At 44.2% G+C, this 15414-nt stretch overlaps 1 protein-coding gene across 3 annotated transcripts in view; it reads left to right on the top strand.

The window, feature by feature from the left end:
* Myo61F (unconventional myosin 61F) overlaps window positions 1-15347 on the top strand; it is a 72747-nt gene extending 57400 nt beyond the window's left edge. For all 3 annotated transcript variants that reach the window (XM_089729260.1, XM_089729261.1, XM_028180128.2), the window contains 11 exons: window positions 193-333; window positions 1444-1585; window positions 2453-2570; window positions 3348-3461; window positions 4552-4793; window positions 5899-6168; window positions 6886-7013; window positions 9055-9273; window positions 11616-11716; window positions 12707-12809; window positions 13991-15347. In XM_089729260.1, coding sequence (XP_089585386.1) covers window positions 193-333; window positions 1444-1585; window positions 2453-2570; window positions 3348-3461; window positions 4552-4793; window positions 5899-6168; window positions 6886-7013; window positions 9055-9273; window positions 11616-11716; window positions 12707-12809; window positions 13991-14005 — 1593 coding nt within the window. In that variant the 3' untranslated portion in view covers window positions 14006-15347. The remainder of the gene's footprint in view (window positions 1-192; window positions 334-1443; window positions 1586-2452; window positions 2571-3347; window positions 3462-4551; window positions 4794-5898; window positions 6169-6885; window positions 7014-9054; window positions 9274-11615; window positions 11717-12706; window positions 12810-13990) is intronic.
* Window positions 15348-15414: the final 67 nt, after the last annotated feature.

The raw sequence follows: 15414 nt of genomic DNA, 5'->3' as shown, positions 1-15414 counted from the left end.
GATGCTAATATGCAATAATAATCTTATAGCTTTGCTCTAATACCCTGTTAGTTCGGTTATTAGATAAGGTTTATCTTACTGTCCCCCTAATTGCTATCAGTACTGATCAGATCAGCACCGCCGTCTTGCCATCGGAGAATCGGTCCCACGTCCTAAGACACGCACCAGCTGACCCCCATCTCATATCCTCAGGAGTTCTGCCTGGTCCACTACGCCGGCGAAGTGACTTACAACGTGAACACCTTCTTGGAGAAGAACAACGATCTCCTCTTCCGCGACATCCAGAGCCTGATGGCGTCCAGCGACAACACCATCGTCGGCCGCTGCTTCAAGGTAACCTTCAGCAACCGCGTGGATGGGGAGAGGGGATATGTCACGCAACAACGAGAGCCCTAGTAAAAAAAAGCATATTGCGAAATCCTTGAATGAATGAATGAACGAATGAATGAACGAATGAACGAATGAAAATTCTTTATTGCACAAAATATTGTACAAAGGCGAACTTAACGCCATCCAGGCATTCTCTCCCAGTTAACCCTCGTTGATGAAGTGAAAGATTGAAGAATTGCGTAGCTGTGATGAAGTTAATACATGGCGATAATTTAAAGAATTACAGTAGACATGAGTAAAATGAACACTGGTTTATAAAAATTACATTGCCAAAACAAATACACAGATACACATACATACAAAGATAAATAGGATAAGAAATACATTATCAAATAAAATAAATTATATAAACCACAACATACTACAAAACGATCAAGCTATCTGTATTTTGAAAAAGAGATCATGTACTTTCGCTTTCAAAATATCGACTGAAAACTTGCTTCACGAAAATCCTTATCGAACCTTTCATATCGACGCTTGAATAGCAAACGTAACTAAGCGACAATGCGTGAACTTTACAGTACACTAATTTAAAGTTGAAATACCAGAAAAAAAATTATATTTTAACGAATCTAGCTGTAGGATTGAAATGATTTTAATAGACAAATGTTCACGATTGACTTCCACGGTGAAGGAATAACATCGTGCAATAAAAATCAAACCCGCAAAATTATAATTTGCATAATCACTGGTGGTAGGACCTCTTGTAAGTCCGCACGGGTAGGTACCACCACCCTGCCTATTTCTGCCGTGAAGCAGTAATGTGTTTCGGTTTGAAGGTTGGGGCAGTTGTAACTATACTTGAGACCTTAGAACTTGTATCTCGAGGTGGGTGGCGCATTTACGTTGTAGACGTCTATGGGCTCCAGTAACCACTTAACACCAGGTTGTCCATCCATCTAAGCAATAAAAATAAAAATAAAAAAAGACCTAGAAAAAAATTTTTTTTCCGCATCGAATATGTTTATTGCCTGTCTTTTATGTACAAAGCAGTTATTGTCGCTTAATCAAGTTTGCCTTTCGATCGATATATTTTTTGCTGACACAACCCAGGACTACAACTTGAGGAGCAAGAAACGTCCGGAGACCGCCATCACTCAGTTCAAGAACTCTCTGAACGACCTCATCAAGATCCTCAGCAGCAAGGAGCCCTCGTACATCCGCTGCATCAAGCCCAACGACTTCAAGGCGCCGAGTACGTACTCTTACTTACCCTCAAATATCTACCACCGCTGCAGCTCTGTAAGGAGTTTCAATCTCAAACCTCTGTAACTATACTGAGACCTTAGAACTTATATCTCAAGGTGGGTGGCGCATTTACATTGTAGATGTCTATGGGCTCCAGTAACCACTTAACACCAGGTGGGCTGTGAGCTCGTCCACCCATCTAAGCAATAAAAAAAAAAACCTCAAAGTGAGCGGGGGGCTTGGAACCATTGTATCCAGATCTCGAATAATCACGGGTCAACACCAAATTTGACATTGATTGCAAAGCAAAAAATTTCGATATTTTAGATCGTAATTAGACGAAAAAAAAATATACATGGCATGAAACAGTTTTCTTTTGAATTTTTAATAAATTGACCACATATGAAACAAAATGCATCAGCGTCGTGTTTCGCACTTTCGTGACATTTTAAGTTTTTCCGGGCTCGTACAAAACACCTGATCGTTGTTTATGACTAGAGTGCCATCTAGTGGCACTGTGTGAACGTAAACACATCACTCTCGTAGCGCGGTTTTTTTGAAAGTATTAAAATTTATAAAAAAATTGAAAAATGATTATTATTATTATTACTAACTATCACGAAAGCAAACTTTATACCAAAAAAAGGTATTTTATTTTCGTTTTTGTTAATAATTAACCAGAAAAACCGAGTATAAAGGTTAGGACAAAAACGATTTTTTTTTGTGGAGTTGTGATAATCTTCAACATCTGACGGACTGTGAGGATTCCATTCCATACAAATATGAGTTAACTTTTACGCTATCGAGAACGTTAAAAAACTCGCACTAAGCACACTGATTAACAATAAATTGAGACTGCGACATTAAATTCTAGTGCAATTCGACGACAAGCTGGTCTCGCACCAGGTGAAGTATCTCGGTCTGATGGAGAACCTCAGGGTGCGGCGCGCCGGCTTCGCTTACAGGAGGACTTACGAAGCGTTCCTGGAAAGGTATAGTGGAGTATTTAGCAACAGTGAGACCATCACGACGGGGATGATGTTATGCACTCTGAAACATGAGATCGAAATCTGAATTCTGTTGCTAAATAAGCACCATTCACACCAGAAGCTGCCCTTCCGGCAGCAACAGTACATCAAGTGTGTTGCTAGATCGGAACCTTCAGCTATTTTATTTATATTTATTTATCTATGTATAATTAGGCAAAGACTTCTCTGTACAGCCAAAAAAATTTTTGTTCTTTTTTCAGAAGAGTTTTACATATTACATATTTAAATAATCAATACAGTAATTCCGCCTATAATGCGGTACCCTTATTACGCGATTTCAATCCCCCGTACCGTGTTATACGGATTTCCCACATACATATTTCTGTACTGTGAAATTTATAATGATTTGTACAGTTCATTATTAGCTTCGCGTACGTTTGGACATTGTGTCAATTGTGTTATTACAAAATTAAATTATTTTATTAAAATTGTCTATTAAAAGGTGTAGGTTAAATTTTATTTTTATAAAGTTTATTAAAAAAAAAACTACAAGTTAAACGCGTTTTCCAATAACGTGGACCTAATCTACTGCGTTATAAATATATTACTGTATTGTTTTTTCAATATTATGGTAATATACATACATTAAATTTTTCTTTATGTTTGTTTATCACTACACTCCTAAACGGTTCGACGAGGTTCAATGAAGCTGCGAGTCTCTCGATGTGTTCAGCTAGTAGCCGGTAGATGGCGCTCCCATTCCATCTCGTTGTCTTCCAGGTACAAGTGCCTGAGCGCGGAGACGTGGCCCAACTACCGCGGCGCCGCGCGGGACGGCGTGCAGCGGCTGGTGGAGGCCCTCCAGTACGAGAAAGAGGAATACAGGATGGGGAAGTAAGCTACACACTCAATAGTCTAAGATCTCCTATTCAATTTGTATTATTATGTGACATTAATTGTTACAAAATCTTCTTTTTCTCCACCTTGTCCCACTAGGTGGGGTCGGCACAGCTAATTTTTCTCTCAAACACACACGCGCACGCACGCACGCACATGCATGCACGCACGTATGTACGCAGGCACGCACGCACGCTCCATGTCTTCTTCGGTCGCATTCATTATTACAAAATGTCTGCCATAAACATTTTGAGACGCAACCGAAATTCTCACTGATGATAATTTCTTGTGAGTCCGCACGAGTAGTTACCACCGCCCCGCCTATTTGAGCCGTGAAGCAGTAATAAGTTTCAGTTTGAAGGGTGGGGCAGCCGTTGTAAATATACTGAGACCTTAGAACTCTGTCTCAAAGTGGGTGGCAGTATTTACGTAGTTGATATAGCTCGTTCACCCAATTAAGCGATAAATAAAAAATCGCCTTCCGAAGTGTTCTGTCTCATTCCTTCGCCAGTCAGAACCAGTATATTTCTGTTTCGTTCACCACACGTCATCACAACGGCATGGATTGTGTGATTGTGCAAAGATAGGCCTCACTCGCCAGGTGGCGTGCCAGTGATTGGCCCAGCGTTACACGATACTACCCAGACTTCGGTCTCGTGTTTTAGGATTTATGACGTCACCATTAACCAACTTCAATTTGATTGCTCTTCTAATACATTACATTAGTGGCTTCCAAACTTATTATGTCTACTGCCCACTTTTCGAATAAATTATTGTTTTGGCGCCCCCATTTTTTCACCTACTTAAAAACCACTATAGCGAGATCTCAGTTAGTTGCTAAAAGTCCTCCTAGATGAAATTACAAATCGCCTCCCAAGCCTCTACACAACGCCCCTCTTTTTTCCGAGACTTACCGCTCCCCTTTAGGCCTGCAGCACCCACGAGGGGGCGTTATCACCCACTTTGGGAAAGGCTGCATTACATGGAAGTAATTACGAGAGGTGAACAATCAATGTCCATATATTTAGAGTCCCGTTGAATTCAGTAAAAAGAAATCATGAAACATCCCTATCAATGAATATTCCAGTACGAAAATCTTCGTTCGATTCCCGAAGACGCTCTTCGCAACGGAAGACGCCTTCCAGATAAAGAAGAACGACATAGCCACCATCATCCAGAGCAGGTGGCGAGGGTACTACCTCAGGCAGAGGTACCTCCGGATGCGGAACGCGGCCATCGTCATCCAGAAGTGGGTGAGGAGGTTCCTGGCCCAAAGACTCAGGGAGAGGAGGAGGAAAGCCGCTGACGTCATCAGAGCTTTTATTAAAGGTACCTTTATTTGAAGGTCAGCAGGCGAGCTCGCGTTTACCGTACCCCACCAGATATAATGTGAATGTGTCCACTTATCTTCAGGTATGAGCTGGGAGTCTTAATTGTTTTGTAATATGGCCACACTAAGGGCTTTATCACATTAGAGGAAACTCAAGACTTTGCCTAATGGTCTAGATACCAGGACGTAAACTCAAAAAAAAACCGCATTAGCGAATTAGTGAATAGCAGCGTAGACGCCATTTTGTACTGTCTCGTACAAACGCCAACACCTCTACCCCGCCCCACTACAGTCCGTGTGTCTTCATGTCTTAAGTCAATTTGTATCAGATACTCCAACTCAAAAAATGTAGGTCTTGACATTCGCAGGTAGGAGCGAAAATGTTTTGAATTTTATTTTTTAATCGCAGCCGCTCGCAAAGCGCTAGTATGATAAGGCCCTAATACCCGCCCATGCAGATTTTTTTTTATTGCTTAATGTATAGCATTATACCAGCAGTAGATAGACGACAGGAACCAGAAGCAGCAGAGAGCGGCATCTAGAAGGGATCCGGTGCGATCACCTGCCGGATAAAGCAATAACATCTATTATTCCTGCACATAACAACATACAAATTGCCAACTTTTTTCTGAATATTTTTACTGCCTTTGAAGCCAGAGGATCGTGCGGCCCATTTGATGGTGAGTGGCTTCCGTCAGTCTAGGACGTCAGTAGTGACATGGGCACAACCATGTCATTGCCTACCAAACTTAATATCGTTAGACATCTTCTGTTAGACACCCGGTGCATCGCGCAGAAACAAATTCTGAAGTCTTAGATGAACCAGAAGACGTAGCGTGGGTATGCCTCTCACAAAATGAACCAAAGACCTATTGAGGTTCACAAGGATCCGCTGGATGCAAGCAGCGCAGAATCGATCTTTGTGGTGAGGCTTGGGGGAGACCTATGTCCAGCAGTGGACGTCTGTGGGCTGATAAATAGAATAAGGAGGGAACTGGTTCACTGTCCACCCGGTGGTAGGCGGCCACGAGAGAGCGCGACCTCGCCCCCTGCTATTGTAACTGTTAGTTCTATCAGAGCTTGTAACGGAACACAACCCGCTAGGCTTCATCACTCGCAACGGTCCGGAGACGCCAGAAAACCGGCGCTTCCTCGGCGTCGCCAAGGTGCACTGGCTGAAGCGTCTCTCGGCGCAGCTCCCAACCAAGCTGCTGGACCTGTCGTGGCCGCCGTGCCCCTCCACCTGCCGAGAGGCCTCCGAGGAGCTCCGTCGCCTGCACCGCGCCCACCTCGCCAGGAAGTACAGGCTGGCCCTGTCTCCTGACGATAAGAAGCAGTTTGAGCTGAAGGTCTTGGCCGAAAAAATATTTAAGGGTAAGTTCGATACGAAGTTTAATTTTTTTGACTTTTTTTTTCTTATGGCAACAATTTAGTTTTCTTTATGTATGTTTGGTGGGAATAGCGATTTATCATTTTATCAATTCGGTGTTCCTTCAAATCGAAACTAGTAATAATGGCGGATTATCTATTTTAAAATTCTAGGAATTGTAAAAATGTAGTGAATACGGTCATCACTAAATATTATCAGATTAATTAAGATTAGATAAAAAGACGAGTTACCAATGCCAATCACAATCTTCACTCATATTTTTTCACATATTTTTATATAGGCGAATAGTTCGAAGGCTTCTTTGAACGAGCACTGGAGTCCATGGGCATCGTGACGTAAGGCCCATCATAATATATCGGCTCAAACAGCTACTGTTTCGCGACAGAAATAGGCAAAATGATAGTCACATTGATAAAACACCGCTAAGATCAATCAGGAATGTGACAATGATAGCCTATAGCCTCGATTAAGACATACTCTGATGCATTCTTTTAAATGTAATAACCAAGGCAACGCTGGGAATATCTTCTTCAATTAATGCAACAATGTGGTTACTCACTTATTTGCGTACAAACAGATCTAAATACCGGCTAGTAGGGACCAGAGAGTTACAAAACCAACTTTTCTTCTGGGAAGATGTAACGCAATTGAAGACGCGTTACATGCGAGTTCATCATATGTATCAACTGAGTATGTTTTAGGTAAAAAGAACAGCTACCTCAGCAGCGTCGGGGAGAGGTTCGTGAACGACCGCATGAGTCCCGAACACAGGACCTTGAGGGACACCTTCATGGCGTCGCCGGCCTGGCCGAGCGGCGAGGAACTCATCGTAAGTGACGACACGCCTGCATCTGTCGACGTAGGGATGCCACCATAGACTTGTGCATCGAAGTATCAATTGCATGACGGCTGTCTCACCCTTCAAACCGGACCGCATCACTGCCGATACAGGCACACTACGCCCCCCACCGATGTGCGGCGCGTGACTACTCTGTGCCCGCAGTGCTCGTGCGCTAGTGCGCTCGGTCCGGGGGGGCGGCGCGTGACTACTCTGTGCCCGCAGTGCTCGTGCACTAGTGCGCTCGGTCCGGGGGGGCGGCGCGTGACTACTCTGTGCCCGCAGTGCTCGTGCACTAGTGCGCTCGGTCCGGGGGGGCGGCGCGTGACTACTCTGTGCCCGCAGTGCTCGTGCACTAGTGCGCTCGGTCCGGGGGGGCGGCGCGTGACTACTCTGTGCCCGCAGTGCTCGTGCACTAGTGCGCTCGGTCCGGGGGGGCGGCGCGTGACTACTCTGTGCCCGCAGTGCTCGTGCACTAGTGCGCTCGGTCCGGGGGGGCGGCGCGTGACTACTCTGTGCCCGCAGTGCTCGTGCACTAGTGCGCTCGGTCCGGGGGGGCGGCGCGTGACTACTCTGTGCCCGCAGTGCTCGTGCACTAGTGCGCTCGGTCCGGGGGGGCGGCGCGTGACTACTCTGTGCCCGCAGTGCTCGTGCACTAGTGCGCTCGGTCCGGGGGGGCGGCGCGTGACTACTCTGTGCCCGCAGTGCTCGTGCACTAGTGCGCTCGGTCCGGGGGGGCGGCGCGTGACTACTCTGTGCCCGCAGTGCTCGTGCACTAGTGCGCTCGGTCCGGGGGGCGGCGCGTGACTACTCTGTGCCCGCAGTGCTCGTGCACTAGTGCGCTCGGTCCGGGGGGGCGGCGCGTGACTACTCTGTGCCCGCAGTGCTCGTGCACTAGTGCGCTCGGTCCGGGGGGGCGGCGCGTGACTACTCTGTGCCCGCAGTGCTCGTGCACTAGTGCGCTCGGTCCGGGGGGGCGGCGCGTGACTACTCTGTGCCCGCAGTGCTCGTGCACTAGTGCGCTCGGTCCGGGGGGGCGGCGCGTGACTACTCTGTGCCCGCAGTGCTCGTGCACTAGTGCGCTCGGTCCGGGGGGGCGGCGCGTGACTACTCTGTGCCCGCAGTGCTCGTGCACTAGTGCGCTCGGTCCGGGGGGGCGGCGCGTGACTACTCTGTGCCCGCAGTGCTCGTGCACTAGTGCGCTCGGTCCGGGGGGGCGGCGCGTGACTACTCTGTGCCCGCAGTGCTCGTGCACTAGTGCGCTCGGTCCGGGGGGGCGGCGCGTGACTACTCTGTGCCCGCAGTGCTCGTGCACTAGTGCGCTCGGTCCGGGGGGGCGGCGCGTGACTACTCTTCTGTGCCCGCAGTGCTCGTGCACTAGTGCGCTCGGTCCGGGGGGGCGGCGCGTGACTACTCTGTGCCCGCAGTGCTCGTGCACTAGTGCGCTCGGTCCGGGGGGGCGGCGCGTGACTACTCTGTGCCCGCAGTGCTCGTGCACTAGTGCGCTCGGTCCGGGGGGGCGGCGCGTGACTACTCTGTGCCCGCAGTGCTCGTGCACTAGTGCGCTCGGTCCGGGGGGGCGGCGCGTGACTACTCTGTGCCCGCAGTGCTCGTGCACTAGTGCGCTCGGTCCGGGGGGGCGGCGCGTGACTACTCTTCTGTGCCCGCAGTGCTCGTGCACTAGTGCGCTCGGTCCGGGGGGGCGGCGCGTGACTACTCTGTGCCCGCAGTGCTCGTGCACTAGTGCGCTCGGTCCGGGGGGGCGGCGCGTGACTACTCTGTGCCCGCAGTGCTCGTGCACTAGTGCGCTCGGTCCGGGGGGGCGGCGCGTGACTACTCTGTGCCCGCAGTGCTCGTGCACTAGTGCGCTCGGTCCGGGGGGGCGGCGCGTGACTACTCTTCTGTGCCCGCAGTGCTCGTGCACTAGTGCGCTCGGTCCGGGGGGGCGGCGCGTGACTACTCTGTGCCCGCAGTGCTCGTGCACTAGTGCGCTCGGTCCGGGGGGCGGCGCGTGACTACTCTGTGCCCGCAGTACTCGTGCGAGGCGGTGAAGTACGACCGGCGCGGCTACAAGGCGCGCGCGCGCGGCCTGCTGGCGTCCCGCGCGGCGCTGTACGTGCTGGACGCGGGCGGGCGCCGCACGTTCCGGCTCAAGCACCGGCTGCCGCTGGACCGCCTCACCGTCGTCGTCACCAACGAGTCTGACTCGCTGCTGCTGGTCAAGGTGCCGCGCGACCTCAAGAAGGACAAGGTACCTTAATAACCAGTGGTCGGAGTAGGTAGATTGATTTTATATACTTGCGTCAAGATATTATAATATCATCATCATCATCATTTTAGGCCTTACAGCCCAGGGTGGGCCTTAGCCTGGTCCAGTATGTCTCTCCAGACTGCTCTGTTCAGGGCTTTCTCCTTCCAGTTCTTGACGCCGATATTTTTGAGGTCGCGCTCCACGTCTATATTATTATATGGACATGCCATTTTATCCATTATGATTATTTATTTAATTGAAAAAAAAGTTTAATCCTCATCGGATAAAATTTCTATATTTATGAGATAAAGTAACAAAAAGCCCTGTCTAAGTTTTGTCTCATACTGACAAGCGTCACTTCTAATTCAACAGAAAGGGACAAAATACGGTGTAACTATTCCAAGATGTTTTTGTATAAAATAAAATACTGATTTATTTCACCTTTAGCTAGCACTGATAGCGTAGATTAATACAGATAACACAGATTCATGCTAATTTCAAAATTCCGGAACAAATATCACAATAAATATGAAGAAGTTCCAGTATTTTGGAGGCATATCCATATTGTCCTCTACGTTTGACGTCAACGACCTTAAATCAATCTACCTACTCCGACCACTAATAATAATACATCGACGGATGCAAGCCTGTTTGGTTTAAACGACATTTTTGCAACATTACATTTGACCCATTTAGAGTTTAATATTTGGAAAAAATATAACAAAGACATCATCAGCTATTTGAATGGAGTAAACTTAATTGAAGTTTTTTTTTTATTGCTTAGATGAGTGGACGAGCTCACAGCCCACCTGGTGTTAACACCAGGTGGGCTGTGAGCTGTGTGACATCCACAACGTAAATGCGCCACCCACCTTGAGATATAAGTTCTAAGGTCTCAAGTATAGTTACAACGGCTGCCCGACCCTTCAAACCGAAACGCATTACTGCTTCACGGCAGAAATAGGCAGGCTGGTGGTACCTACCCGTGCGGACTCACAAGAGGTCCTACCACCACTAATTACGCAAATTATAATTTTGCGGGTTTCATTTTTATTACACGATGTTATTCCTTCACCGTGGAAGTCAATCGTGAACATTTGTGGAGTACGTATTTCATTAGAAAAATTGGTACCCGCCTGCGGGATTCGAACACCGGTGCATCGCTTCAACACGAATGCACCGGACGTCTTATCCGTTAGGCCACGACGACTACAGTTTAATTAAAAACATCGAATCGTTAATGCTAATCTCTATATATAAAAATGAATTGCTGTTCGTTAGTCTCGCTAAAACTCGACAACGGCTGGACCGATTTGGCTAATTTTGGTCTTGAATTATTCGTGGAAGTCCAGGGGAGGTTTGAAAGTTGAAAAAATATAAAAAAGCTCGGAATTATATAAAAACAAACAATTTTGTTTTTCCTTTGATGTGTCCCCTTGATGTGTCTTTTATTTATCGATTGAGGCGCTACGAAGTCTGCCGGGTCGGCTAGTAACAAATAAAACAGCCCTTTAATTACGCAGATAAATATCGCGTTATAATAACCGAAACATCGCTTAAGCCAAATAACCTTTCACCCCTCGTTATGTTTCAATAATGTAGGTAGTTTAAAAAATAAAAAAGAACACTAAGCTAATAAGCTAATCGGTTTCATCTTTTTGATTCTTGTTTGATATCGGTCAGAATATTAGAGCGAAGTTAATATTATTGTATTATTATTGTTGTATCCTTGGTCCTTGATGCGTGCGTCTTTCAACGTAATTTCCCCAAACTTCAAAACGTCTGATTAACTTCAAAATTAGTCCAACCATCAGATGCCGATGTCAATACGATAATATTTAAATCCAAAGGAATCAATATTACTAAAACAAAAACATGTGTGCAATTCACACGTGATAGAAGTGAAACCTTCAAAAATTAAAATACAATTATCTTATGTATATTATGTATGTAAAATTTTGTCCTTAGTAGGTACATAATTGCAAATCATCAACTTTTATAGTATGAGCTAACGCCCTCTGTGAATTAAAATCTTAACTTCAAGTATTATCCTAAATTAAAAATAATAACAATAGATTTCATAAACATTATTAATAAACCATCTCATAGATGGCGCTGTATTAAAAAAACACTATAATTCTTCCTATCTCATTTTCTTCCACGTTAAAGCTTAAAAATGTATGTGTCCGTCTCTTTCTACTGTCGCTTTTTCGTTTCATCGACTTTCAAATCACAACAATGCTAAATAAGTTTTCACTTCAAAATATTGACTTACTTTTGAACTTGACCTTTTTGTCGAGACGTGGTATTTAAAAGTATTATTCACTTGAACATTCCACCAGGGAGATCTGATCATATCCGTGACGCATCTCATCGAGGCCCTGACCATCGTGACGGACTACACCAAGAAGCCGGAGCTCATTGAGATAGTCGACACCAGGACGTGAGTGGGCCGCCTAAAATACTTTTATTTTTCTTATATGTGCCAATATCGGACTATAACGGACTATGAGTTTTTGAGAACATCATAAAAAGAAAACAAATTAAAATGGTTTATTAAATAAATAATATCCCACGCTCTAAATAAGAATCTATCAAACATTAAGAAAATTCGACCTTAACTAATGATGTTTAAAGATTAAGATTCATTGCATTTTTTTTCTCCTGCACGTGACATATTGAAGTGACCCATTTACATACACACATTTTTTTTTTTTATATTAATGAGATTTGAGCCATTCACTGATTAAGAGCATTGTTAGTAAACAAAAAAATACAGTTTTGTCTTTGCCACTGACAGCGCACTTTTGTACAGTGTGGTCAACAGTCATACCAGCTCTAACAACTCTATTTCAATTACTTCATAAATTTTTTCAAGCTTATAACCGTTTTTCCAAGTTTTCTTAACACGCTAGACGTGTAAACAAGCTCTCGCTGCTAAATAGAAACTGAGTTTTTTTTTTTATCGCCTATGTAGGCAGACGGGCATACGGCCCACCTGATGGTGAGTGGTTACCGTCGCCCATGGACTTCAGCAATGCCAGGGGCAGAGCCAAGCCGCTGCCTACCGCTGAGGTCCATGGACATCACCATCCACTTTGAGACATGAAGTTTCAATTAAATTATAATAGCTGAACTGATTCGTGGCAAGCATAGTACCTGCCCTTGGCAGCTCTTAATGCATCATCATACTCTTAGCAGAGCAGTTGTGGTCATATGGCATCCTTGTTTACCTTGACAGCTTTAAGCATTAAATGGGGTTTTAGTAAAGATTTTCACTTAATCAGTCCAGCACCTTACCACTAACCTACACCCTACAGTAATTCTTAATTCCATTGTCATTTCAACATAACCCTGACAAGTAGGTGAGCTCACGGGGCTCAAGCCTGACGATTTATTTAGGGTTGTACGTAAGCGAATTAATGTGTTCCAGCATCGCGCACTCCCTGGTCAACGGCAAGCAGGGCGGGACCATCGAGGTGACGAAGGGCACCCAGCCCGCCATACAGCGCGCCAAGAGCGGGAACCTGCTCGTGGTAAGTCCCGCTGCTGACTTGAGATGACGCGACGAGCTCACGACCCGGCCTTGAGGGGCTATTTCAGCGTAATCTTAACTAGTAGGTGGGCTCACGGGGCTCAAACCGGAGTGGTACTTACACTGACCCTAGCAAGAGCAGTGCTTCGCAGAATCTACCACCGGATCGGAAACGCGACCCACTGAGAAGATCCGGCGAGAAACTCAGTGGGCTGTGTCTATGGGTTAATTCACTAGTCGAGCCCTTCGTCGCCAGCAACAGGTTCGACGAGAACGGTGACCGGTGCTTGTGGTACCTAAAAGCACCGTTAGTGGATCGGGAGGATCCGTAATGACGTATTTAGGGCGACGTCGACTGTTTACCATTCGGTCTACAGGATCTGCCACGGTACCGGTTACGCATTACACTCCTCACTGTATGCGACTACTGGCTCACAGACCCGGAACAGAGCTTAGCCGCGAGATTAATGCTCAGCCGTGAGCCGTGAGCCCGATGACATCGAATCAAAGCTACCCTGACTGGTCACATTCATCTGATGAAACAGATTAACAGAAAAAAATGTCTAATATTTCCGCTTTTTAGAAAAGCCCATGCCGATTATATTCGGCTGTAACAAAAGCTCCTCAATTTTCATATTTACCCTGTCTCCGGCGTCCATCTTCCTGCCCAGTTGGATTGGTTAATCATCGCCTTCTACTGAAAATGTCACACTCCAATACTAAGTGGTTCAATTCGTTCTGATTGACATCCAAGCATTGCGCCATCACAAGAGATCGATTTTTTTATTGCTATGATTGGTGGACTAGCTCACTGTTCACTTTGTGTACTTGAGGCATGAGTTTTAAGTCTTATTCTTTCAATATAACTTACTCGGTATATATCTGTTTATTATATGTATATATTTTCTATAATAATTTATTGTCTATGGTACACCGCAACATACCTGCTATATTTTTATATTTCACAGAATTTCTGTAAATTCAACGGTTATCTGGAAGAGATCGCTTTTAGCGATAAGACCGCCTATTGTACATACGTGCTTTTTGACTGTTTTTTTTAAATGTAAATTGTGTTGGTGTGCAATAAAGTATATTCTCTCTCTCTCTCTCTCTCTAAAACGGGTGCTCCACCCCATCAAACCATATGTGGTCACTCTCTAATATCTCTTGATGATACTGCAGGTGGCGACTCCTTAGAAGACAGCATAGCAATCAACAACTCTTCGATATGATCAAAACAACGAAAATAAATACAATTTTATAAAACGTGAAAATAATATTATCCTTTAATTATTAATTTAAATATTGCGATTCAATTATTTATGTAAAACTATCTATTGAATTTTAATGCAGAGTCAACCTTTTTTGTTTGTATTAAAGTTATATAATTATAAGCTTATAAAATAATAATTATGAACAATCATATAATTTGGATTGAATTGTATTAAATTATTATTTCATTATTTAATTTTAAGTTCATTGAATTGTTTACATTGTGATTTCAAACACACAACCTTTATATTTTTATTTAATGAATCGTACAAAGTACTTAGGTCTCTTGTTTAGAACATTTCAAAATAAATATTGTGATTTTGTTTGTTTAATCTAGTTTAAAATAGTAAAGTTTGTATTGTACGTATTGTAAAGTACGCTGAATCGATGGTGCCTAAAAGTTAATGAAGAAAATGTTAGAATCGAGGATAATCGATACTTCTAAATATTTTATGTTAATTCTGGAGGAAAATGGCCAAAGCAGTGTTTTGGCGGGAAACGGTTTCACGAGACCTTAACTAATTGATATGTCTGTTAGTAAAATTACATGTCAAACAATTAGACTAATTAATCATTTGAGAATTTACTATCCGGTCGTCGCTTTGGTTATTATCTTGTTTCATCCGATATCTAGCAGCTAGGTATTTCGAGCTATCAAACTGTGCAAGTTAGTGCGATCACTAAATAACATTTAACTTGAGCGTTTTTTTTTATTTAATTTTTCAAAATTTCGACAGCGTGACATGTCTTTTCCCGCGCGAATAGATAAATTTGACAATGCTGAGATTCTGTAAACAATGTCAATTGTCAAACGTTTCTATCATTTTTATCAAAGATTTGTACACATCTGTTGTAAACAGATTATGCAAATTTCTTTATTATAAACAATTGTGAAAATCGTGTTTGTGTTATAAATTCGGACTACAGACATACAACTAAACGTGATTTTTTTTGTGAGGTATATTTGTGGTACAAAAACTTTTTACTCAATATGTCTTGTACGATGCTGTGTACAAATTTTTCCTTAAGTTTCCAGAAAATTCAGACGGTAGTTTAAATTTTGTTATTAAGATTATTTTTTTACATTCAATGCTGCAAATATCGACCAAAATACCATTACTACCATCTCAATGCGTACACATATTACCAGCCATGTAACTCCAGAGGCCATATGAAATAAACGAAAGATAGGCGCGTACGTGCCTTATTGTATTGTAAGCCAGTTCCTTTGTAGTCATTTTTATAATTAAATTTATTTTTGAAATAATTTTTTGTTTTATTACTTTATCTAGTTACTGAGTTTAAGAAGAGAGAAGTCGATAGCTACATTTCAT

The sequence above is a fragment of the Bombyx mandarina genome, chromosome 08, assembly GCF_030267445.1.
Source record: "Bombyx mandarina strain Sakado chromosome 08, ASM3026744v2".
Taxonomy (NCBI): domain Eukaryota; kingdom Metazoa; phylum Arthropoda; class Insecta; order Lepidoptera; family Bombycidae; genus Bombyx; species Bombyx mandarina.
This window is presented reverse-complemented; position numbering and strand designations above follow the sequence as displayed.